The 25,656-nt window shown below is 45.4% G+C and overlaps 1 protein-coding gene across 9 annotated transcripts in view; it reads right to left on the bottom strand.

The window, feature by feature from the left end:
- The window catches only part of DUS2 (dihydrouridine synthase 2), a 56,381-nt gene that overhangs the window by 22,926 nt on the left and 7,799 nt on the right, over window positions 1-25,656 (bottom strand). For 8 of the 9 annotated variants that reach the window (XM_024233752.3, XM_054535014.2, XM_054535013.1 and 5 more), the window contains 5 exons: window positions 18,354-18,497; window positions 6,858-6,903; window positions 2,757-2,848; window positions 1,887-1,930; window positions 65-125 (listed from right to left, as the gene is read on the bottom strand). In XM_024233752.3, the coding sequence (XP_024089520.1) occupies window positions 65-125; window positions 1,887-1,930; window positions 2,757-2,848; window positions 6,858-6,903; window positions 18,354-18,479 (369 nt within the window). In that variant the 5' untranslated portion in view covers window positions 18,480-18,497. Of the gene's footprint in view, window positions 1-64; window positions 126-1,886; window positions 1,931-2,756; window positions 2,849-6,857; window positions 6,904-12,636; window positions 12,759-14,425; window positions 14,506-18,353; window positions 18,498-25,656 lie in introns of those variants that run through there. The other variant, XM_063717691.1, reaches the window with a different exon arrangement.

Here is a 25,656-nt window from a genome sequence, read left to right as displayed (position 1 = left end):
TATGTCTTGTCAGCCTCTTAATCTGCATCCTACATTTATGAGGAGTATAAAGAAACCAGTTTACCTTGGTGGAATATTGTTTTGGACAGCCCATGTTGACATCAATACCAGCCACATCATTTTCTCTGGAAAAGGATGAAGGAGTAAAGGTAATAAGTATTGAATTAGAGCAAAGAAGGTGAAATTAAAGGCATGAATGGGCCTGTGCTCATGAACCTCTTACCCTGCCCCTGACTCTATGAAACACACCAACCCCCAATGACAGAAGTTGAAAAATGGGAAAGAAACCCATCCCTAAAATGTGCACCTGCCTCATCTGAGCAGAAATCCAGAGAAAAGACATAATGTGTGCACACATCTATAAAGGGCTAGATGAAGAGGGCTTTGCTACTTTGGAGTTGTATCAGGTAACTCAGATGGGCACACTGAACTCGGCTGAAATAGTAAAAGCCATTTGTCAATGCAGAAAAGTGACATGAGCCTAAGAGCCCTTTGCCAGATGACAGCTTCTGGTGGAAGTTCTAGCACTGCCTTTGTTGGCTGGGCTGCACAACTGGTTTAATCCAAACAATTCTTAGATGTAAAAAGAATCCTCACTCCGTCCTCTGGTATGTATTAGGTTGGTGCAAAAGTAATTGCGGTTTTTGCCATTACTTTCAATGGCAAAAACCGCAATTACTTTTGTACCAACCTAAATAGTAATACATAGTTAATAGTCCATGATCAGCAGCAATAACTGCCTGAGTTCCCACTCACTCTCTTTGTAATTATAACAATAGCTAACACTTACTAAGATCTCATTATGTGCCACATGCTGCAAAGACATTTACATGCATTATTTCATTTACCCTTCCCTATGCCAGAGGTTGGTAGCACTATTTTATAGGTGAGAAAACTAGGTTCTCATTGAGGTTAAGTAACTTATCTCAGGTCACACAGTTAACAAGTAGCAAAACCAGAATTCCAAACCAGGTCTGTCTTAACTTCAAAACCTATCACATTAACTATAGCACTCTCCTGCCTTTGTTTTTGTTCTTGAGACAGGGTCTCACTGTGTTCCCCAGGCTGGAGTCCAGTGGCACAATGGAGGCTCACTGCAGCCTCGACCTCCTGGGCCCAAGTGATCCTTCCACGTTAGTCTTCCAAGTAGTTGGGACCACTGGCATGCACCACCATTTTTGTAGAGATGAGCTCTGCCTATGTTCCCCAGGCTTCCTGTCTATGTTAATTCAGGAAGCAATATGTCTTACCTATACTTTGATACTTAAAGCTTCAGGACTCATAGTCATGGGAGTCCCTGGAAAGGAAGTTTCATGAATAAATACAAAAAAACAGCTCCCCCCAATACGCATAGAGGGTCTCTGAGATCTAGGCACTGTGGGTACACATGAGTCCCAGGCCAGCCCTTGGATGCCACAAAGAGAAGGAAACTAGACACTCTTTTTTTTTTTTTTTTTTTTTAAAGACAGAGTCTCACTCGGTCACCAGGCTGGAGTGCAATGGCGCAATCTCGGCTCACTGCAACCTCTGCCTCCCGGGTTCAAGAGATTCTTCTGCCTCAGCCTCCTGAGTAGCTGGAACTACAGGCACGCGCCACCACACCCAGCTAATTTTTGTATTTTTAGTAGAAACAGGGTTTCACCATGTTGGCCAAGATGGTCTCGATCTCTTGACCTCATGATCCACCTGCCTCTGCCTTCCAAAATGCTGGGATTACAGGCATGAGCCACCGTGCCTGGCCGGAAACCAGACACTCTTAACCTGGAAACAGAAGGTAATGGGCTAGAAGGCAGAAGGGTGAGTCACCTCCAAAGTCACCAGGACATTAAACCCTCACAGCTCAAAGGAGAGGTAAAGGCAGTGCTAAAGACAGAGGAGGAACTTACACAAGCCTGGCCACAGCAAGGGCTCGCTCTGCGTCTGAAGTTCCCTGGGAACACAAGAGGCTGCATCAACCACTGCCCTGACACAGATACACATGCACTGACAAACACACCCATGCAGCACACACATACACACACACCCCCCACACACCAACAGAGTCAGGCTGGCTTTCTCTTAAACGGCCAGCCCACTAGACTAGCTCACTGCCAGCAGAAAAAGGTGGACTTGGAAGGTCTAGAAAATGTTATCTATACTATGATTACACTCAAACATATAAAAAACTTGAAAACATTTTATAGTGACCATTCAAACACTCACCATTTAGATTCTACAATTAACATTTTGCTAGATTTGCTTTATCACATGGTTACCCATTGTTATCAATTTTTTAGAAACCTAAACATCATTCAGGATGTTTCTGAAAAAGCACCAAGAAATGCCCAAAGCGAGAGAAGAGCACTATAGAGTCATCACAACTCAAATACAAATCTTAACTACTCTTGAAAAATCCTAATTTTTTTCTATTAGAAATAAATACGCACTACATAAAAACAAAGACTATGATCTGAGTAATCAATGCTAGGGACAAAAAAATAGAGAAATCATGCCAAACAGACAATTCCTACAAGTAAGTAAATTAAATTTGAAACTAGAGACATATAAGACTGTGATAGCTTGATTTCCATAAACTGTCTCCAATAGTATAATTACTCATGACTGGCTCTTTGGAAAACATTAAAGCGGAATCTTCAGGAAGTCATCGTTGTACAATGTACCCCAGGTATTCAATACTGGCCTGGCACAGGGCATGAGTTGGGAAATATCAGGGGATGGTGAGCCTCAGGAGGGCATGCAGCAATGGGGTCACTCACCATCTGGAAGACTACCCTGTTCTGCTCTCTTTCACAGGTGCGGAATACAACTCGATCATCAGGGGCGACAAAGTCCACTGTGCTGAGCACCTCTGCAAGAAAACCCAAACACATAGGGTCACTCAATGAAGATGCAAGTTCAACCCTAGCCTAAGCCCTGGAAGAAAACACAGCCAGAGTATAAGCTTCGAGGGGAAAGAGATCCTAAATGTATACTATTCTTACCAAAAATAACTATGCACATGGGAGGCTTCTGTGATGACGAGGATGGTCTATTTCCTGACCTGGGTGATGGTTGTTCATTTTGCAATTACTTGTGAAACCGCATGTTTGTGTTTAATGCACTTTTTCTGAATGGTGGTTAACATTTTGCAATGTTTAAAATGTTAAAACAGGGCCAGGTATGGTGGCTCACGCCTGTAATCCCAGCACCTTGGGAGGTCGAGGTGGGCAGATCATGAGGTCAAGAGTTCGAGACCAGCCTGGCCAACATGGTGAAACACCGTCTCTAATAAGAATACAAAAATTAGCCAGACGTGGTGGGGTGTGCCTGTAATCCTAGCTACTCGAGAGGCTGAGGCAGGAGAATCGCTCGAACCTGGGAGGCGGAGGTTGCAGTGAGCCGAGATCGCGCCATTGCACTCCAGCCTGGGCAACAGAGCAAGACTCCATCTCGAAAAAAAAAAAAATGTTGAAACAAAATGTACATACATAGCCAGGCGCAGTGGCTCACGCCTGTAATCCTAGCACTTTGGAAGGCCAAAGCAGGTGGATCACGTGAGGTTAGGAGTTTAAGACCAGCCTACACAACATGGCAAAACCCCATCTCTACTAAAAATACAAAAAACTAGCTGGGCGTGGTGGAGGGTGCCTGTAATACCAGCTACTCAAGAGGCTGAGGCAGGAGAATCTCTTGAACCTGGGAGGTGGAGATTGCAGTGAGCTGAGATCGCGCCACTGCACTCCAGCCTAGGCAACAGAGGGAGGCTCTGTCTCAAAAAAAAAAAAAAGTCCATACATGGAAGTTTGTCTATGTTTCAGATTTGGCCCAAATTTTCCCAGAAAACATCACTCTGAAGTTCAGCAAATTTACTATTTACTTACAGTGAGACAGGTGCTATGAGTGGAAGGTTACTATATAACAATCAATCTCCTATACTATTCATAGTTGCATATTTGCAAATGTGCCTATTTGCTAACATTTATTTGCGACCCCAAAATCAATACTTGTGATGTTTTCACGGTCATCCAAGGACAGGAACAGAGTGGTGAAAGTTTTGAGTTGCCTGATGTGCATGTTCCCAGCTGAGATCAAACAAGGTGATGCTCTGTCTTCTCCTTTCAGCTCTCATACTGTCAACAAGTGTCCCTTTTGTGGTATATTTCATGCCATATTTCTGCATGTCTATGCTTTTTGTTGGTGATCTCACTGTTTAAAATGGTCCCAAGTGTCCGGGTGCAGTGGCTCACACCTGTAATCCCAGCACTTTGGGAGGCCAAGGTGGGTGGGTTACCTGAGGTCAGGGAGTTCGAGACCACCCTGGGCAACCTGGTGAAACTCAGTCTCTACTAAAATACAAAAAAAAAAAAATTAGCCGGGTGTGGTGGCACACACCTGTAGTCGCCACAACTTGGAAGGCTGAGGCACAAGAATCTCCTGAGCCGGGAAGGCGGAGGTTGCAGTGAGCCAAGATCACGCCACTGCACTCTAGCTTGGGCTACACAGTGAGACTCCATCTCAAAAAAAATAAATAAATAAAATAAAATGGTCCCAACCATACTGCTGAAATGCTGTCTAATGTTCCTAAGCACAAAAAAACTGTCATGGGCCTTACAGAGAAAATACACATCTTTAATAAGCTTTGTTTAGGCATGAAATTATAGCACTATTACCCATGTTAGTGGGTTCAATGTTAAGTGAATCAATGGTATATATTAAATAATATGCCTTTAAACAGAAACACATGGCCGGTGTGATGGCTCAGTCCTGTAATCCCAGTATTTTGGGAGGCTGAGGCAGGGGGATCACTTGAGGCCAGGAGTTTGAGACCAGCCGGGGAACATAGCAAGACCCCCATCTCTACAAAAAAAAAAATTGGCTGGGCATGGAGGTGTGCACCTGAAATCCCAGCTACTTGGAAGGCTGAGGCAGGATGATCATTTGAGCCCAGGAGTTTGAGGTTGCAGCAAGCTATGGTCACACCACTACACTCTGGCCTGAGCAACAGAGTGAGACCTGGTCACAAAAAGGAAACCAAACAAAAACAAAGAAACACACATAAAACAAAGTTATGGACTGACGAGTTGATGAAAATATGACCAGAGGCTTGCACAAACCTAACCCTTTGTTTCCCCCAGGGTCAACGGTTCAGTATCTGCTCATTTGATGTTTAAAGCAACTTTATAGAAACAACAACTGTGCATAATGAGAAGCAACTGTATTTTACCTGTCAGCTTCCTAAAGAAGCTCCACAATAGGCGCTACCATTATTAGCTTTCAAAGACCACTATACATGAAAAAGACTGAATGTGGCAGATGGGAGAATATGCCTACCTCAAAGGCTGTCTTGAGAAATAAATGAGATCTTTGATGCACTTAAAGCATTTCCATACATGGACGGTGTTATTATCATCCAGCACTAAACAGATGAGAAGGTTTTTAGGGTGGGATAAAGGTGATGACATGTTGAGAGAGGTAATCAAAGTGATCACTGACAGAGACAGCTCATGACTGGCAGGAAGAAGTATGAGAGAAGAACCACAAAATATTTGTGCGTTTATAAGGCAACTCTGTTTATAACAGCAAAATACTGGGAACCCCTGTTAAGGCTCTGGTAAAATCAATTCTGACATAGTTGCCCCTAGGTACTGACATGGGCAAATGACCTAGTAGATAAGTAAATGGCAAAACAACACGTGTTGTATGATCTCATGGGGTGGGGAGATAGATAAATATAGATATAGATATAGATATAGATATATAGATACATTTTTTTCTCCTTATCTTCAACCTAGAAGAGGGATATATATAAACATGTCATATTTTGTACACATACATTATTTACTGTATGTATAGAAAAACATACATTATTCCTCTTTCTGATTACCTCTTTAGGTGTAGGATTATGGAGGATTTTCATTTTCTAGGTTACACAGATCTATAATATTGAATTTTTTATCACACGGAAAAAAATATACACATTTAAAATAGTTCGGCCAGGCATGGTGGCTCACACCTGTAATTCCAGCACTTTGGGAGGCCAAGGCAGGTGGATCACAAGGTCAAGACTTCAAGGCCAGCCTGGCCACCATGGTGAAACCCCTTCTCTACTAAAAATACAAAAATTAGCCGGGTGTGGTGGCATGCACCTGTAGTCCCAGCTACTCGCGAGGCTGAGGCAGGAGAATTGCTTGAATCTGGGAGGCAGAGTTTGCAGTGAACCAAGACTGTGCCATTGCACTCAAGCCTAGGCAACAGAGGGAGATTCCATCTCAAAAAAAAAAAAAGATTTCACAAGCATATACGTATGTATCAAAAACCTCAAGGAATATACCACAACTCTAATCAAAGCAGAATCAGCCTCATCAATAAAGTATCAGCAAAACTACAATTCATCACAATCACATTTGCACAGAGCATAGGGCGTCCACAGTACTTACATGTACCTTATCTTATTTAGTCCTCATTCCAACCCTATGATTTAAGTAAAGCAAAGACTATGATTTCATTTTACAGATAAAGGAACTAAGGCAGACAGAGGTCATGTGACCTGCCCAAGGTCACACACCTAGCAAGTGGCCAAGCCAGGGCCAATGCTAAAGCCACCCTGACTCCAAGGCTCCTAGAGTCCCTCCTATGCTATGATACATGGTGATTTCTATGCCAGCAAGCCTGTGAATGAAAGGCACTCTTAGCCTGTTTCACCTCAGGCTTTTTGTCATGGCCTCTGGAGATCAGTGACTGCTCTCAAGGGAGCATGTGATCTACAGAATTACTCAATGAAGCCAGGCAAGACACTGTCACCCCAGGCAAGAGCAGTGGTAGTGCTGCTTGAGCCCAGCAGAGCATATGCGTAATTCTGGAGCCAGATCTGTACTCACCATTGACAACTCTCTTGCACTGAATCATCTTGAGGTCGATCAGCTCCTGCAGAGGAATCAGAGGACGCTTGTCAGTCCTGAATATGTAGGCTCTGGGCATGAAAGATTTTCATCACACACCTAATGAGGATCGCTTGGCCAGTCACCCTACTACCAACAACAAACCACGGCTTTTGGGACATGTAGTGCTATCCTCCCCACCCAAGCATGGCAAGCAGGAGCCAGAGTGAGCTACTCTCAATTAGCTGTTCTTCCCAGGAAACTTGGAGATGTTTGGGGCCTAGAATGAATGAACCATTTAGCCAGAAAGACAATAATCATCCAGGATGTATTCACTTGGAAAATTTCCTCACCTACTGGTCTCAGCAGAAGCCCACCCCATCAAAGAATATCCCACCTATCCCTAAGCAAAGGGCAGGCAGTGAAGGGCTCCCAAGAAATATCCAAGGACAAAACTGGAACCAGTGAATAGAAGCAAAGGGAAGAAGATCTGAAATGAACACAGGAAAGAAAAGTCTAAAACCCCTATCCAACATGGGCCACACTATGTGGAAATGAAAAGGGTGAGGTCCCCAACTCTGGAGATACTCAAACAGACTAAGGAAAGAAAGAAAAAGGGGGGTTCTTCAAAATCACATCATAAAAATGGAGGAAAACCTCCTATCTGCTGGAGGACTGAGATTCTCTAATTCTTAGTTGGAGACAAGACTGTTCTGCTTTGTTCCATCATAGTCTCAGCAGACACCTGTCACACTGCCCAGAAGTTCATGTGCATGGATTCTGGGGGTCCAGAAAAGAAAAGAAGAGGTGCTTACTCCTGGTACTAACCCCCATACTGACTCCCTATGAGCCCCAGCAAGTCACAACCCCAGCCAAGTGGGCACAATGACCTCCTATTCACTCATCGGAGTACCTAGGGACAATGGCCAAAGAATCCTCATAGTATCCATGGGACTTCCCCCAGCATACCCACCATCAGATTAACAAATGCTCTAGGTGTTTCTGTGGCCATTCTCTCCATGCAGTATTCAGGTCATCAAATATCTGATGACCACTAGGCCTGAACAAACAAATCACCACAACTAAGCAGTATGGACATGGTTGACATCCAACCCCCAAGAATCAGTGTGGCATCCCAAGGGATGGGCAGAGCCCAACTCAGAGCCCCAGTAGCCAGTGATCCTAGTTGCAGGGACGGGCAAGAAGGCAAGTGGACAAGTAGGAAGCACTGAATGGCCTGTGCTTATAAAAAGAAATTCAGTAGCCATACTGAGCTTTGGTAGGGACTAGAACAGTAAAAAGTAAGACACGTACCACATCAAAGATTGGGAAGTTTATTGTTTCCAAGTATTTATGGAAATCTCCATCCAAATATTAGCTAACAATTAAGCTAACCCAGGAGAACTTTATAGGCCACACATGGCAAAGAACACAGGCCTTACAAAATTAGTTCAGAATAGTCACTAAGCAAACAAACAACAACAAACCCTGGCCAGATATGATGGCTTATGTCTGTAATCCCTACGCTTTAGAAAACCGAAGTGGGAGGATCACTTGAGCTCAGGAGTTCAAGACCAGCCTGGGCAACAAAGTGAGATCTTGTCTCTACAAAAAACTTTTAAAAATTAGCCGGGCATGGTGGCATATGCCTGTGGTCCCAGCTACATGGGATGCTGAGGCAGGAGAATCGCTTAAGCCCAGATGGTTGAGGTTGCAGTGAGCTGTGATTGCACCACTGCATGCCACCCTGGGCAACAGAGTGATACCTGTCTCAAGAAAAAAAAAAAAACACGCCGGGCACGGTGGCTCATGCCTATAATCCCAGCACTCTGGGAGGCCAAGTCAGGCAGATCACTTGAGGTCAGGAGTTCAAGACCATCCTGGCCAACATGGTGAAACCCCATCTCTACTAAAATACAAAAATTAGCTGGCCATGGTGGTACATGCCCGCAATCCCAGCTACTCAGGAGGCTGAGGCAGGAGAATTGCTTGAACCAGGGAGGCGGAGGTTTCAGTGAGTCGAGATTGCGCCATTGCACTCCAGAGCCTGGGCAACAGATCAAGACTCCATCTCAGGAAAAAACAACAATGACAACAACAACAACAACAAAAACTTTGTTATTTGAAAATGTCAATAACATTTCAAAATTGACAAACTTTTAGCTAGACTACCAGTGGAAAAAAAGAGGGAAGACAAAAATTATTAAAATCAGAATGAGAGAGGCCAGACGCGGCAGCTCACGCCTGTAATCCCAGCACTTTGGGAGGCCGAGGCGGGCGGATCGCAAGGTCAGGAGTTCAAGGCCAGCCTGGCCAACATGGTGAAACTCCATCTCTACTAAAAATACAAAAATTAGTCAGGCATGGTGGCGCGTGCCTGTAATCCCAGCCACTTGGGAGGCTGAGGCAGCAGAATCGCTTGAACCCAGGAGGCGGAGGTTGCAGTGAGCCAAGACCGCACCACTGCACTCCAGCCTGGCAACAGAGCAAGACTCCATCTCAAAAAAAAAAGAAAAAAAAAAAAAAAAAGGCCAGGAGTGGTGGCTCACGCCTGTAATCCCAGCACTTTGGGAAGCCAACGCGGGGGGATAACGAGGTCAGGAGATCAAGACCATCCTGGCTAACACAGTGAAACCCCGTCTCTACTAAAAATACAAAAACAAAATTAGCCAGGTGTGGTGGTGGACGCCTGTAGTCCCAGCTGCTCCGGAGGCTGAGGCAGGAGAATGGCGTGAATCCGGCAGGCAGAACTTGCAGTGAGCCAAGATGGTGCCACTGCACTCCAGCCTCGGTGACAGAGCGAGACTTCGTCTCAAAAAAAAAAAAATCAGAATGAGAGAGAAAACGTTACTTCTGACCTTAAAGAAATAAAAAGGATTGTAAGGAAATAATATAAACCATTGTATGCCAAAAAATTAGATAACCTACATGAAATGGACACGCACTACTGAATCTGACTCAAGAAATAAAAAATGGGAATAGACCTAAAACAAGAAATTAAGGCCAGGCACAGTTGGCTTATACCAACAAAAATTAGCCGAGTGTGATGGCACAGGCCTGTAATCCCAGCTACTGGGGAGGCTAAGACAGGAGAATCGCTTGAACCTGGGAGGTGGAGGCTACAGGGAGCTGAGATGGTGCCACTGCACTCCAGCCTGAGCAACAGAGGGAGACTCCATTTCAAAAAAAAAAAAAAAAAAAAAAATGAATGAAATCATGTACTTTACAGCAACATTGATGCAGCTGGTGGCCATTATCCTAAGCAAATTAACACAGAAACAAACCCAAATAACATATGTTCTCACTTATAAGCGGGAGCTAAGCATTGGGTACACACGAACATAAACATGGGAACAATAGACACTGGAGACTTCAAAAGGCAGGAAGCAGAGAGGGGGCAAGGGCTAAAAAAGATCCTATTGGGTATCATGTTCACTATCTGGGTGACAGGATCAATAGAAGCCCAAACCCTCAGCATCACACATGGTACCCTTGTAACAAATCCGCATATATACCCCTGAATATAAAATTTTGAAAATAAGAATAAATTTTAAAATTAAAAAGTTTCCCAGGCCAGGGACAGTGGCTCACGCCTGTAATCCCAGCACTTCGGGAGGGCGAGGAGGGTGGATCACCTGAGGTCAGGAGTTCGAGACCAGCCTGACTAACATGGTGAAACCCCGTATCTACTAAAAATACAAAAATTAGCCACTCATGCCCGTAATCTCAGCCACTTGGGAATCTGAGGCAGGAGAATCACTTGAACATGGGAGGCAGACGTCACAGTGAGCCAAGATCATGCCACTTCACTCCACTCCAGGGCCTGGGCAACAAGAGCAAAACTCTGTCTCAAAAAAAAAAAAAGAAAAGAAAGTTCCAGCCAGGACAATTAGGCAGAAAAAAAAATAAAAGGTATCCATATTAGAAAGGAAAAAGTAAAACTATATTTGCAGATGATGTGATTTTTTTTTTTTTTCAGACAGAGTTTTGCTCTTGTTGCCCAGGCTGGAGTGCAGTGGCATGATCTCAGCTCACTGCAACCTCCATCTCCTGGGTTCAAGCGATTCTCCTGCCTCAGTCTCCCTAGTAGCTGGGATTACAGGTGTCCACCACAATGCCCAGCTAATTTTTTGTATTTTTTTTAATAGAGATGGGGTTTCATCGTGTTGGCCAGGCTGGTCTCAAACTCCCGACCATGGGTGATCCACCCGCCTCGGTCTCCCAAAGTGCTGGGATTACAGGTGTGAGCCACCATACCGGGCCAATGTGATCTTGTATATAGAAAGCCTATGGAAGTTTCCCCCACCCATACATATACACATACTAGAGACAGAGAGAGACAGAAAGAGAACATACATGCTAATAAACAAGTTCAGCAAGGTCAAGGACACAAGATCAATACACAAAAATCAATTATATTTTATACACTAGTAATGAACAATCCAAAAATGAAATTAAGAAATTCCATTTGTAATAACATCTAAAAGAATAAAACGGCCGGGCACAGTGGCTCACGCCTGTAATCCCAGCACTTTGGGAGGCCGAGCTGGGCGGATTGCCTGAGGTCAGGAGTTCAAGACCAGCCTGGCCAACATGGTGAAACCCCACTTCTATTAAAAATACAAAAATTACCCAGGCATGGTGGCGGGCACCTGTAATCCCAGCTACTCGGGAGGCTGAGGCAGTAGAATGGCTTGAGCCCGGGAGGCAGAGGTTGGAGTGAGCCGAGATTGTGCCACTGCACTGCAGCCTGGGCAACTAAGCAGGACTCTGTCTCAAAAAATAAAAATAAACAAAAATAAAACACATAGGAAATAATTCAAAAAAAGAGGTATGAGACTCATATACTGAAAACTACGAAACACTGTTGAAAGAAATTAAAGAAGACCTGACCCGGCCCAATGGCTCATGCTTTTAATCCCAGCACTTTGGGAGGCCTAGGCAGGTGGATCACTTTGAGATCAGGAGTTTGAGACCAGCCTGGGCAACATGGTGAAACCCTAGCTCTACAAAAAAAATACAAAAATTAGCCATGTGGGGTGGAGCATGGCTATAGTCCCAGCTACTCAGGAGGCTGAGGTAGGAGGATGGCTTGAGCCCAGAAGGCAGAGGTTGCAGTGAGCTGAGATCATGTCACTGTACTTGAGCCTGGGTAACAGAGTGAGACCTCATCTCAAAAAAAAAAAAAAGAAATTAAAGAAGACCTAAATAAAGACATCTCATGTTCATGGATTGGAATACTAAATATTGTTATGACAGCAATAATCCCTAAACTAATCTACAGATTCAATGCAAACTCCATCAAAATCCCAGCTGCCTTTCTGGCAGAATTGACCAGCTGATCCTAAAATTCATATAGCACTGCAAAGAACCCAGATTACACAAAACAATCTTGAAAGAGAAGAAAAAGTTGGAGAATTTATACTTCCCAATCTTAAAACCTACCAAGCTACAATAATCAAGACTGTGTTGTGTCCTCAATTCACCAGTAAGAAGAAAGAAAAAAAAAAGGCTGCGGTACTGGCATACAGGTAGACATACAGACCAGCGTAACAGAAATGAGAGTCCAGATATAAATCAAATCAAAACATCTATGATTAATTGATTTTTTACAAGAGCACAGACCTGGTGCAGTGGCTCAAGCCTGTAATCCCAGCACTTTGGGAGGCCCAAGCAGGAGGATCACTTGAGGCCAGGAGTTCAATACAAGCCCGGCCAACATGCCAAAACCCTGTCTCTACCAAAAATACCTAAATTAAGCAGGCGTGGGAGCATGCACCTGTAGTCCCAGCTCCTTGGGAGGCCGAGGCAGAAGAATTGCTTGAACCCGGGAGGTGGAGGTTGCAGTGAGCTGAGATGGTGCCACTGCACTCCTGCGTGGGCAACAGAGCAAGACTCCGTCTCAAAAAAAAAGAAAAGAAATTATTTATTTTTAAAAACATAATTTTTAATTTGTTGTTTTTAAAAAATTACCTATTCTGGGTGAATATGACCTACAAATGGCCAAAAAAGCATATAAAAAGATGTTCACCATCACTAATCATCACTAATCAGAGAAATAAACCACAATGAAATATCACCTCATACCCATTAGGATGGCTACCACCAAAAAAACAATAAGTGAGCCAGGCACGGTGGCTCACACCTGTAATCCCAGCACTTTTTTTTTTTCTCCCTGAGACGGAGTCTTGCTCTGACACCCAGAGCTGGAGTGCAATGGCGTGATCTCAGTTCACTGCAACCTCTGCCTCATGGATTCAAGCAATTCTCCTGTCTCGGCCTCTCCAGTAGCTGGGATTACAGATGGGCACCACCACACCCGACTAATTTTTGTATTTGTGTAGAGACGGGGTTTCACCATGTTGCCCAGGCTGGTCTCAAACTCCTGACCTCGTGATCTGCCTGAGTCAGCCTCCCAAAGTTCTGGGATTACAAGTGTGAGCCATCACGCCCAGCCAATCCCAGCACTTTGAGAGGCCCAGGCAAGAGGATCACTTGAGGCCACCTGTTTGGGACCAGCATGGGCAACGTAGCGAAATCTTGTCTCTACAAAAGATTTTAAAATTAGCCAAATGTGGCTGGGCATGGTGGCTCATGCCTGTAATCCCAGCACTTTGGGAGGCTGAGGTGGGCAGATCATCTGAGGCCAGGAGTTCGAGACCAGTCTGGCCAACATGGAAAAACCCCATCTCTACCAAAAATATAAAAATTAGCCAGGTGTAGTGGTGCATGCCTGTAATCCCAGCTACTCAGGAGGCTGAGGCACAAGAATTGCTTGAACCCAGGAAGCAGAGGTTATAGTGAACTGAGATCACGCCATGGCACTCCAGTCTGGGCGATAGAGCGAGACTCTGTCTCAAAAAAAAATAAAAATAAAATAAAAATAAAAATAAATTAATTAATTAATTAAATAAAATAAAATTAGCCAGGTGTGGTGGCATAAGCCTGTAGTCCCAGCTACTCAGGAGGCTGAAGCAGGAGGATCCCTTGAGCCCAGGAGCTCCAGACTGGTATGAACTATGATCACATCACTGCACTCCAGCCTGGGCGACAGGATAAGACTCTGTCTAAAAAACAACAATCAAACAAGCATTTTTGAGGATGTAGAGAAACCGGAAGCTTTGTGTGCTGTTAGTGGGATTGTAAAATGATGCAGCCATTATGGTTATGGGAAACAGAATGGAGGGTCCTCAAAAAATTAAAAACTACCATATGATCTAGCAATCCCACTTCTGGATATATAATCAAAAGAATTAAAAGCAGGGTCTCAAAGAGATTATTTGCACACCCATGTTCACAGCAGCATTATTCACAATTGAAAGAGATAGAAGCAACCCAATGGCCATTAACGGATGGATAAACCAAATGTGATATATACATACAATAGCGTATTATTCAGCCTTAAAAAGGAAAGAAATCTTGTCACATGCTATAACATAGGTAAGCCTTGAAGACATTATGCTAAGGGAAATAAGCCAGTCACAAACAATAAATACTGCATGATTCCACTTATATAAGGTATCTAAAGTAGTCAAATTCATAGAAATAGAAAGTAGAATGGTAGTTACCAGTGGCTGGGAGAAGGGGAACTGGGGAGTTGCTGTTTAATGGGTGCAGGGTTTCTGTTTCACAAGATGAAAAAGTTCCAGAGATCTGTTTCACAACAACGTCAATATCTATAACACTACTGAACAGTACACTTACAAATGGTTAAGACAGTAAATCTTGTATGTTTTTTGTCACAATAAGAAAAGAAAACTTTTAAAAATCATTCATTTCTCTCTTTTTTTTTTTTTTTTTTGACACAGAGTTTCGCTCTCGTCACCCAGGCTGGAGTGCAAGGGCACACTGGGCACATTGCAACCTCTGCCTCATGGGTTCAAGCAATTCTCTTGCCTCAACCTCCCAAGCAGCTGGGATTACAGGTGTGCACCACCAGGCTTGGCTAAATTTGTATTTTTAGTAGAGACGGGGTTTCACTATGCTGGCCAGGCTAGTCTCGAACTCCTGACCTCAGGTGATCCACCTGCCTCGGCCTCCCAAAGTGCTGGGATTACAGGCATGAGCCACTGTGCCTGGCCTAAATCAATCCCCTGTGGGCCTCTGGGCTGTGGGACTCTGGGCCTCTTAAGAACATTGCCTTGTCCCTTGATCCTACTTAATAAGAAGTTTAAATCTAGCAGGTCAGTGTCTCTTCACAGACCGGAACACCAGAATCCCACCATTCTTATAAAAGGAAACAGGAATGCGGCCTCTGCAGCACCTCCCAAAAACTGTCATCACTCCTCAAAAATTCCTGGCAGACCCTGATGTGGAAAGACTACTGCTCCCTTGACTTTTACAGACTGGCTCATCCTCCAGAGGCTGAGGACTTTGTGGGTTGTGTTTTGTTTTGTTTTGTGTTGTTTTGAGATAGAGTCTCATTCTGTCGCCCAGGCTGGAGTGCAGTGGCGCAATCTCAGCTCACTACAACCTCTGCCTCCCAGGTTCAAGTGTTTCTCCTGTCTCAGCCTCCCGAGTAGCTGGGACTACAGGCGTGCACCACCGCGTCCAGCTAATTTTTTGTATTTTTGTAGAGATGGGGTTTCACCATGTTGTTCAGGCTGGTCTCGAACTCCTGACCTCAGGTGATCCACCTGTCTTGGCCTTCCAAAGTGCTGGGGATTACAGGTGTGAGCCACCATGCCCGGCGACTTTGTGGGGTTTTTAAGGAGGTGCCTACATGCTTGATATGCACGAGGTCCTGTGAGCTGGGTGAGGTCATTTGATTATCTAATCCCACAGATGGGCCACCTCACATCAACTCCCCTCCCACCCCCACTAAGAACATCCAAGCAACTGGTACTCCAAAGCTCACTGGCAAAACAACCATGGATCCACCAGGGGGCACCAGACACCACACTCAGCCATGCCCAGGGGCCCAGTCCCAGCCACCTACGCAACCCAGGTTGACCTGCCTGCCTGTCTGCTCTCCACAGGTGGCAGATCTGGGTGGAAGGCTTAGGTCTCTGCCTAGGTAGATACCCCTTTGTTTATTTGTAAGTTATACTGACTCTCTCAGGGAAGAGCACATCAAACAATGCTAACACATTTTAATTCATATTTCCTCTGCTCCCTACAGGAGCAGGACCCTGGAAGAAAGGAATGCGCACATTTACTAGGAAAACCAAGTCTTCCCCAATTAGGAAGGTCACATACTGAAGTAATCAAATAAATCGTGGGCCCTAAACTTCCAAAAGGCTTGAAAACAATCCTAAGGCCAGGTGCAATGTCTCACGCCTATAATCCCAGCACTTGTGGGAGGCCAAGGCAGGTGGATCGCCTGAGGTCAAGGGTTCAAGACCAGCCTGGCCAACATGGCAAAACCCCATCTCTACTAAAAATACAAAAATTAGCTGGACGTGGAGGCGGGCACCTGTGATCCTAGCTACTCAGGAGGCTGAGGTGGGAGAATCGCTTGAACCTGGGAAGCAGAGGTTGCAGTGAGCCAAGATTGCACCACTGCACTCCAGCCTGGGAAGGCAAACTGAGAAACTGTCTAAAAAAAAAAAAAAAAAAAAGATTCCTGTCCTCTCCAAGCCCTGACCTTACTTACTCATCACGCCAAATCCCCCAAATGAATCTTCAGGCCTCCTTCTAATGCCTTCCTTCCTCTTATACTACAAACATGCAAGTCATCTAGAAACAACTCCCTTCACCCTACTTCCTCCACCTCAAGCTGCCTGCCTGTACCTCCCTTAACCGAAGGGGTAGTCAGCAGCCCTGTTTCTATTCCCTCATCTGCTATTCATTCCTCAAGCCATTAACTCCATGAGTGTTCATGTCTATGTGCTAGAGCTGTCCTCCAGTAGTCTAATTTTCTTTTCCCTCCCTCCCTCCTTCATTCCTTCCTCCCTTCCTTCCTTCCTTGCTTTTTTTCAAGAAACAGGGGCCAGGCGCGGTGGCTCACGCCTGTAATCCCAGCACTTTGGAAGGCGGAGACGTGGGGATCACAAGGTCAGGAGATCGAGACCATCCTGGCTAACATAGTGAAACCCCGTCTCTACTAAAAATACAAAAAGAAGTTAGCTGGGCATGGTGGTGGACGCCTGTAGTCCCAGCTACTCGGGAGGCTGAGGCAGGAAAATGGCGTGAACCTGGGAGGCGGAGCTTGCAGTGAGCCGAGATCGCACCACTGTACTCCAGCCTGGGCGACAGAGCGAGACTCTGTCTCAAGAAAAAAAAAAAAAGAAACAGGGTCTCGCTATGTTGCCAAGGCTGGTTTTGAATACCTGGGCTCAAGCGATCCTCCTGCCTAGCCCCCCACAGGCGTGAGCCACTCTGCTCAGCCTAATTTTCAAGTCAAACACCTGCTTGGTCTTTTTGCAGCTAGATTTCTCTGCATTATCTGACATGGTTAACAAACCTGACTTTTGCCTTCCCTGACACTACACTCTTTTTAATTTGCCTATTTTTCTCATTCTTTTACCTCTTCTGTCATTAATTCCTATGTGCCAACACACATACCCAGTACATAAGGGTATGTTTTCCACCAATCTCCTCTTAAGTCTTCCATTCTCTCTATATAGTGGTTTTCTTTTTCTTTTGTATATTTTTTATTTTTTTATTTTTTGGTAGAGACAGGGTCTCACTATGTTGCCCAGGCTGGTCTCGAACTCCTGGACTCAAGTAATCCTCCTGCCTCAGCCTCCCAAAGTGCTGGGATTACAGGTGTGAGCCACCACACCGGGCTTATTTTTTTAAATATATAAATTTTTTTAAAAAAAGAGATGGAGTCTCACTACATTGCCCAAGCTAGTCTCAAACTCCTAGGCTCCAGTGATCCTCCTGCCTTGGCCTCCCAAAGTGCTAGTATTACAGCATGAGCTACCAAGCCTAGCCTCTTTTTATTTTTTATTTTTATCTTTTTTTTTTTGAGATGGAGTCTTGCTTTGTTGCCCAGGCTGGAGTGCAGTGGCATGATCTTTGCTCACTGCAACCTCCACTTCCCAGGTTCAAGCAATTCTCCTGCCTCACCCTCCCGAGTAGCTGGGACTACAGGCACATACCACTACGCCCAGCTAATTTTTCTATTTTTAGTAGAGATAAGGTTTCACCGTGTTGGCCAGACTGGTCTCGAACTCCTGACCTCAGGTGATCTGCCCGCCTTGGCCTCCCAAAGTGCTGGGATTACAGCCATGAGCCACTGTGCCAGGCCTCTTTTATTTTTTAAAATAGAGATGAGGTCCCACTATGTTGCCCAGACATGTCAGGCGACTTCTCTATCCACCCGGCCTAGGGCATCCCAGAACGCTTCTGTGCTAGCAGGCTCCTGGACCTTGGCAGGTGTTCACAAGACTCATCAGTATCACACACGTTCGTCTCCTCCAGCCTTTGGTGAACACCTATAAAGTCAATTCCCATTCTGTCCCCACTAACTCCTGACCACTCCCACACACAAATGAAGAGGAGTCTGCACTTGCGGAGAAGCCCACCCAGAAAATCAGAGCCCCTTACCTCACAGTAAACAATGTCCGCTCCATAATCCAGGGCCAGCAGCCTCATTGGAAGAGTCCCTACCCGAACCATTGGGGCCAGGATTAGCTTATTATGGTAACACAGAGAGAGGCTATTCAAAATCATTTCCTCCTCTGTTACAGCCTGGAAAAAAAGAGGAAATAAGAGTCAGAAATTCAAATGAAGAAAATCTCTCCTGTTATCAAGAGCAGGCTTCCCTTCTTCAAGGTTCTAGCACACAGTAGTTTGTTTTCATTTTCTTTTGGTTGGTTGTTTATGTTTGATTGTTTTTGTTTTTGAGACAGTCTTGCTTTGTCACTCAGGCTGGAGTGCAGTGCAGGGCAGGGCTCACTGCCACCCAAGTAACTGGGATTATGGGCATCTGCCACCACGACCGGCTAATTTTTGTATTTTTAGTAAAGATGGAGTTTTACAGCTGGGCACGATGGTTCACACCTGTAATCCCAGCACTTTGGGAGGCCAAGGCAGGCAGATCACCTGAGGTCAGGAGTTTGAGACCAGCCTGGCCAACATGGTGAAACCCTATCTCTACTAAAAAATACAAAAATTAGCTGGGCATGGTGGCGGGCACCTGTAATCCCAGCTACTCAGGAGGCTGAGGCAGGAGAATTGTTTGAACCTGGGAGGCGGAGGTTGCAGTGAGAGAACATGGCACCATTGTACCCCAGCCTGGGCAACAAGAGCAAGACTCCATCTCAAAAAAAAAAAAAAAAAAAGATGGAGTTTCACCACATTGGCCAGGCTGGCCTTGAACTCCAGACCTCAAGTGATCTGCCCACCTTGGCCTCTCAGAGTGCTGGACTACAGGCATGAGCCACTGCACCTGGCCTGTTTTCCTTTTCCCTGAACATAAAAATTAGTATACATGCACATACATTCATCTAACAAATATTTATTAAGTGCCTAGTCTGTGCCAGTCGCTGACCCAGTCTCCCGGGATACATTAGAGAAAAAAAAACAGACAAAAATCCCTGCTCTGGCAGTTTTCAATCATTTTTTTTTTACTCAGATACCTGCACTGGAGTATCTGAAGCAGAGTTTTCATTCTAGCCAGAGAGTATAGGCGAAAAAACAAAAAGCATAACAAATAAGTAAACTATATAGTATGTTGGAAAACTGGTAATGCTAGAGCAGAGAGAAGGGAGATTGAAAGTGCTGGGGATGGGTTGCAATTTGAAATAGAGAAGGCAACATGGGCTTCAATGAGAAGATAAGATTTGATCAATGAAGACCCCTGAGAAGAAAAAAAAAATTGAGCAAAGATTTGAGTTACTCAAGAAGAATGCACAGCAGAGGAAATAACCAATGCAAAGGTCCTGAGGCAAGAGATTGCCTACTGTGTTAGAGGAACAGCAAGAAAGTCAATGTGATTAAAGCATAGAATGTGGTCAGGTGCAGTGGCTCACACCTATAATCTCAGTACTTTGGGAGGCCAAGGTGGGTGGATCACTTGAAGTCAGGAGTTTGAGACCAGCCTGGCCAACATGGCAAAACCTCATCTCTACTTAAAATATAAAAAATTAGGCTGGGCACTGTGGCTCGCGCCTGTAATCCTAGCACTTTGGGAGGCTGAGGTGGGTGGATCACAAGGTCAGGAGTTCCAGACCAGCCTGACTAACAAGGTGAAACCGTCTCTACTAAAAATACAAAAATTAGCCAGCTGGGCCGGGTGAAGTGGCTCATGCCTGTAATCCCAGCACTTTGGGGAGGCAGAGGCAGGTGGATCACCTGAGGTCAGGAGTTCAAGACCAGCCTGGCCAAGATGGTGAAACCCCGTCTCTACTCAAAATACAAAAATTAGCTGGGCGTGGTGACAAGCACCTGTAATCCTAGCTACTCGGGAGGCTCAGGCAAAGAATCTCTTGAACCCAGGAGGCGGAAGATTGCAGTGAGTCAAGATCATGCCACCGCACTCCAGCCTGGGTGACGACAGAGCAAGACTCTGGCTCGAAAAAAAAAAAAATTAGCCAGCTGTGGTGATGCACACCTGTAGTCCCAGCTACTCTGGAGGCTGAGGCAAGAGAATTGCTTGAACCCAGGAGGTGGAGGTTGCAATAAGCCAAGATCGCGCCATTGCACTCTAGCCTGAGCAACAGAGGAAGACTCCGTTTAAAAATAAATAAATATATATATATATATGTATAAAATTAGCTGGATGTGGTGGTACACACCTGTAATCCTAGCTACTCGGGAAGCTGTGGCACGAGAATTGCTTGAACCTAGGAGGCACAGGCTGCACTGAGCTGAGATTGCACCCCTGCACTCCAGCCTGGGTAACAGAGGGAAAATGTCTCAAAAAAAAAAATATATATATATATATATAGAATGAAGAAGAGAGACCAGTCACGGTGGTTCATGCCTATAATCCCAGCACTTTGGGAGGCCAAGGCAGGAGGACTGCTTGAGGCCAGGAGTTTGAGACCAGCCTGGGCGACATAAACTCAGTCTCTACCAAAAACAAAAACAAAATTATTTAATTACCCAGACATGGTGGCATGTGCCTATGGTCAGAGCAATTTGGAAAGCTGAGGCAGAATGATGACATGAGCCCAGGAGTTTCAGGTTACAGTGAAATATGACAATACCACTAAACTCCAGTCTAGGCAACAGAGCAAGGAAAAAGGAAGAAAAAAAAAAAGGGAAAACAGAGTCAGATACACAATGTTAACAGCAGTAAGAAAACAGGATACGACGGTCAGATCATGTAGAGCCTTGTAGGATACTCTGAGAACTTCGTTAGCTCTGCATGAACTGTCTCGTATTTTTACATGATCGTTATGACTGCTGCACTAAGAATGGACTATCTGGGGGCACAGATGCAGGAAGACCAGAGAGAAGGCGATTCTGTAATCAACGTGAAAGATGATGGTGGCTCCATCAGACCATGGAGCTGATAGTGAAGGTGGTGAGAAGTGGTCACATTCTAGAAATACTCTGAAGGGAGACCCAACAGGAGGAAAAAGAAGAAAATCAGAATCTCACGTCCCAAAGAAAACTACTGCTAATATTATGTATTCTTTTTTTTTTTTTTTTTTGAGACAGAGTCTCGCTCTGTTGCCCAGGCTAGAGTGCAGTGGTGCAATCTTGGCTCACTGCAACCTCCACCTCCTGGGTTCAACCAATTCTTCTGCCTCAGCCTCCCGAGTAGCTGGGACTACAGGTACGCGCCACCACGCCCAGCTAATTTTTGTATTTTTAGTAGAAATGGGGCTTTAACATATTGGCCAGGCTGGTCTTGAACTCCTGACCTCGTGATCTGCCCACCTCGGCCTCCCAAAGTGCTGGGATTACAGGCATGAGCCACTGTGCCCAGCCTAATATGATTTATTCTAACCAAATATGGTCTCCTCTAAACAGTCACAAAGAGGCCAGGCATGGTAGCTCATGCTATAATTCCAGTGCTTTGGGAGGATGAGACAGCTGGATTGCTTGAGCTCAGGAGTTCGAGACAAGCCTGGACAACACGGCAAAACTCCATCTCTACCCAAAAATAATAAAAAATAAAATAAAATTAGCTGGGGGTGGTGGCACATGCCTATAGTCCCAGTTACTTGGGAGGCTGAGGTGGGCGGATTGCTTGAGGCCATGAGTTCAACACCAGTCTGGCCAACATAGCAAAATCCCGTCTCTACAGAAAAATAAAAATAATAAAAAGCCAGGCAATGGCTCACGCCAGTTATCTCTGCACTAAGGAGGCCATGGTGGGGAGATCGCTTGAGTTGGAGATGGAGATCAGCTTGGAGTTGGAGATTAGTCTGGGTAACATGGCAAGACCTCATCTCTACAGAAACATAAAAATTAGCCAGGAGTGGTAGTGCATGCCTGTAGTAACAGCTCCTCGGGAGGCTGAGGTGAGACCACTTGAGCCTGGGAGGCAGAGGTTGCCGAGCTGAGCTGAGATCATACCACTGCACTCCAGCCTGGGTGACAGTGAGACACTGTTTGAAAATTAAAATAAAACTAGGCCAGGCAAGGTGCCTCACGCCTATAATCCCAACACTTTGGGAGGCCAAGGTGGACAGATTGCTTGAACTCAGGAGTTCAAGACCAGCCTGGGCAACATGGTGAAACCCCATCTCTACAAAAAATACAAAAATTGGGCTGGGCACGGTGGTTCACGTCTGTAATCCTAGTGCTTTGGGAGGCCAAGGCAGGTGGATCACTTGAGGTCAGGAGTTCAAGGCTAGCCTGGCCAATGTGGTGAAACCCCATCTCTACTAAAAATACAAAAATTAGTCAGACGTGGTGGCTCGCACCTGTAATCCCAGCTACTCAGAAGGCTGAGGCAAGAGAATCACTTGAACCCAGGAGACGAAGTGAGCTGAGATTATGCCACTGCACTCCAGCCTAGGTGACAGAGCAAGACTCTAACTAAAAAAAAAAAAAAATTAGCACCTGTAGTCTCAGCTACTTGGGAGGATGAAGTTGGAGGATCGCTTGGGCTTGGGAGGTTGAGGCTGCAGTGAGCCATGATCATGCCACTGCACTCCAGCCTGGGTGACAGAGCAAGACCCTGTCTCAAAAAAAATTTTTTTTTAATTTTTAAATAAAACTAATTTTAAAAAGAAATAATCTCTGATCCAAGGTCTAAAGGAAGAGAACGTGTTAACCAGTCCAATACATGGAAAGAAAATCTTTCCCATTTCATTAATAGCATCTCCAGTCTCCCAATTACTCATTCTTAACCCACATTCCCCACATTCAATCCATCACTGACTTCTATTGAAATAACCTTCAAAATATAACTCTAACCCACATGCTTTACTACATCCCAATGGCCACCACTGCACACCAAAAACCCTCCGCTCATCTGTTGCCAGGACTTTAGCACAGCCCCCAAATGATCTCCCAAAATCTACACTTGCCCCTCCCTATCCATTCTGCCAGCATGGAATCCTAAAAAGGCAATTCTGATAATACCACTCCCCCGTTTATACCTTTCAATGGCTTCCCACTGACTTTAGGAAAATCCTAAACCTTTCTAATGGCCCGCAAGGCCCTGCATCATCAGTCCCTACGTACCTCTCCAGCCTCACCCTCACCTGTGTCTCTCTCACCCTCCCTCTCTGCCCTGGCCATCCTGGCATTGCCTTTTTTTTTTTTTTTTTTCTGAGATGGAGTCTCACTCTGTTGCCCAGGCTGGAGTGCAGTGGCGCAATCTCAGCTCACTGCAACCTCCACTTCCCAGGTTCAGACTCCTGCCTCAGCCTCCCGAGTAGCTGGGATTACATGCACCCACCACCACACCAAGCTAACTCCTGACCTCAGGTGATCCACCCACTTTGGCCTTCCAAAGCGCTGGGATTACAGGTGTGAGCCACTGTGCCCGGCCACCCTGGCCTTCCTTTAAAATCTCCCACACCAAACTGTCTGCTGCCCTGGGGCCTGCCCACTTGCAGTTCTGTCTGGAATACTCCCCCAACTCAGTCATGCATGCCCATGCTAAGGTCCCCTTGTCCTTGAATGCCCCCTTTGTGAAGATACGTCCCTACAGAAAATCAAATTCAGGTCCCTGGTCCCATGCTTTCCAAACACCCTACATTTCTCTGCAGCTCAGTTACACTCCATGTGTCCACACTGACTGCTATAGTTTCTTGTTCAATCCTTAGCTCCTCCTGGAGACCACCAGGACAACAAGCTCTACAAGAACAGGTGTGTGGCTGCTTAGTTCACTGCCAGATTTCTAGCACTGAGCCAGGTACCTGGCCTTTAGAGACTGCTTCATAAGGTGTGACTGAATACTCACTACTGTGGTAGCCGAGAGGACAGCCTCTTGTAGGGTGGTTGGTCTAGCAACTTCCTCTGGCACTCAGTCAGAGGTGCCTGACCCTGCCTCTAAGCAGGCTCCTCTGCTCTGAGAAAAACTAGGCAGCCCCCACGCCTTTCCCAGTTACTGCCACTACCACTCACCCCACCCTGAGATCACACCCACATCACCACTTTAGTCACTCATTTCCAATCTCTTCTACCCTTCCTTTTAAGGGCTGGTCTCCTCTATTACTCCCAATTTCTTAGACAGTAACCTTGGCTGGGTGAGGTGGCTCATGCCTATAATCCCAGCACTTTGGGAGGCCAAGCCAGGAGGATCACCTGAGATCAGGAGTTCCAGACCAGCCTGGCCAACATGGTGAAACCCTGTCTCTACTAAAAATAAAAAAATTAGCCAGGCATGGTGGTGTGCACCTGTAATCCCAGCTACTCGGGAGGCTGAAGCAGGAGAATCGCTCAAACCAGGGAGGCAGAGGTTGCAGTTAGCCAAGATCGCACCACTGCCCTCCAGCCTGGGCAAGAGAGTGAGACTCCATCTCAAAAAATAAAAAATAGTAACCTTAACTTCAGTTACATGGACATAATATCCTGTTAACCTTAAAAAAAAAAAAAGACATTAAAGAAAAATATCTCCAAACATGTTGAGTTTATTTGAGAATGAGAGAAAAAGATTATAATCCAGGATGCACAGAAGGGCAAGCCACAAGTACATCTGGTGACAGAAGGGGAAAAGGAAGCTTTTATTGGCAGAAAGGGAGAGATTTATATAAGTTGCTTAGAAACAGAGTTCATGGCCAGACACAGTGGCTCATGCCTGTAATCCTAGCACTTTGGGAGGCCAAGGCAGGCAGATCACGAGGTGAAGAGATCGAGACCATCCTGGCCAACATGGTGAAACCCGTCTCTACTAAAAATACAAAAATTAGCTGGGTGTGGCGGCGCATGCCTGTAGTCGCAGCTACTCAGGAAGCTGAGGCAGGAGAATCGCTTGAACCTGGGAGGCAGAGGTTGCAGTGAGAGATCACACCACTGCATTCCAGCCCGGTGACACAGCGAGCCTCATCTCAAAAAAAAGAAAAAAAAAGAGTTCATGAGTTTCCTAGAGGATCAAAGCCAGAGCTGTCTTCAGTTCATTGGTGGAGATGCCATTACTGGGCAAGTATTCTTTCCAGAGCATTTTATCTGAATTATGATAGTCCTAAAAAATGTCTATGCCAGGCAAGGTGGCTCACACCTGTAATCCTATCACTTTGGGAGGCCAAGGCAAGAGGATCACTTGAGGCCAGGAGTTTGGGACCAGCCTGGGCAACATAGCAAGATCCCATCTCTACCAAAAATATATATATTTTTTTTTTTTAACTAGCCAGGAGTGATGGAAGGTGACTGCAGTCCCAGCCACTCTGGGAGGCTTAAGCAGGAGAATCATTTGGAGTCCAAGAGTTCGATGTAGCAGTGAGCCACGATTGTGCAACTGTACTCCAGCCTGGGTGACAGAGCAAGGCCCTGTCTCCAA

The sequence above is a fragment of the Pongo abelii genome, chromosome 18 (genome assembly GCF_028885655.2).
Source record: "Pongo abelii isolate AG06213 chromosome 18, NHGRI_mPonAbe1-v2.0_pri, whole genome shotgun sequence".
NCBI classification, from domain to species: domain Eukaryota; kingdom Metazoa; phylum Chordata; class Mammalia; order Primates; family Hominidae; genus Pongo; species Pongo abelii.
This window is presented reverse-complemented; position numbering and strand designations above follow the sequence as displayed.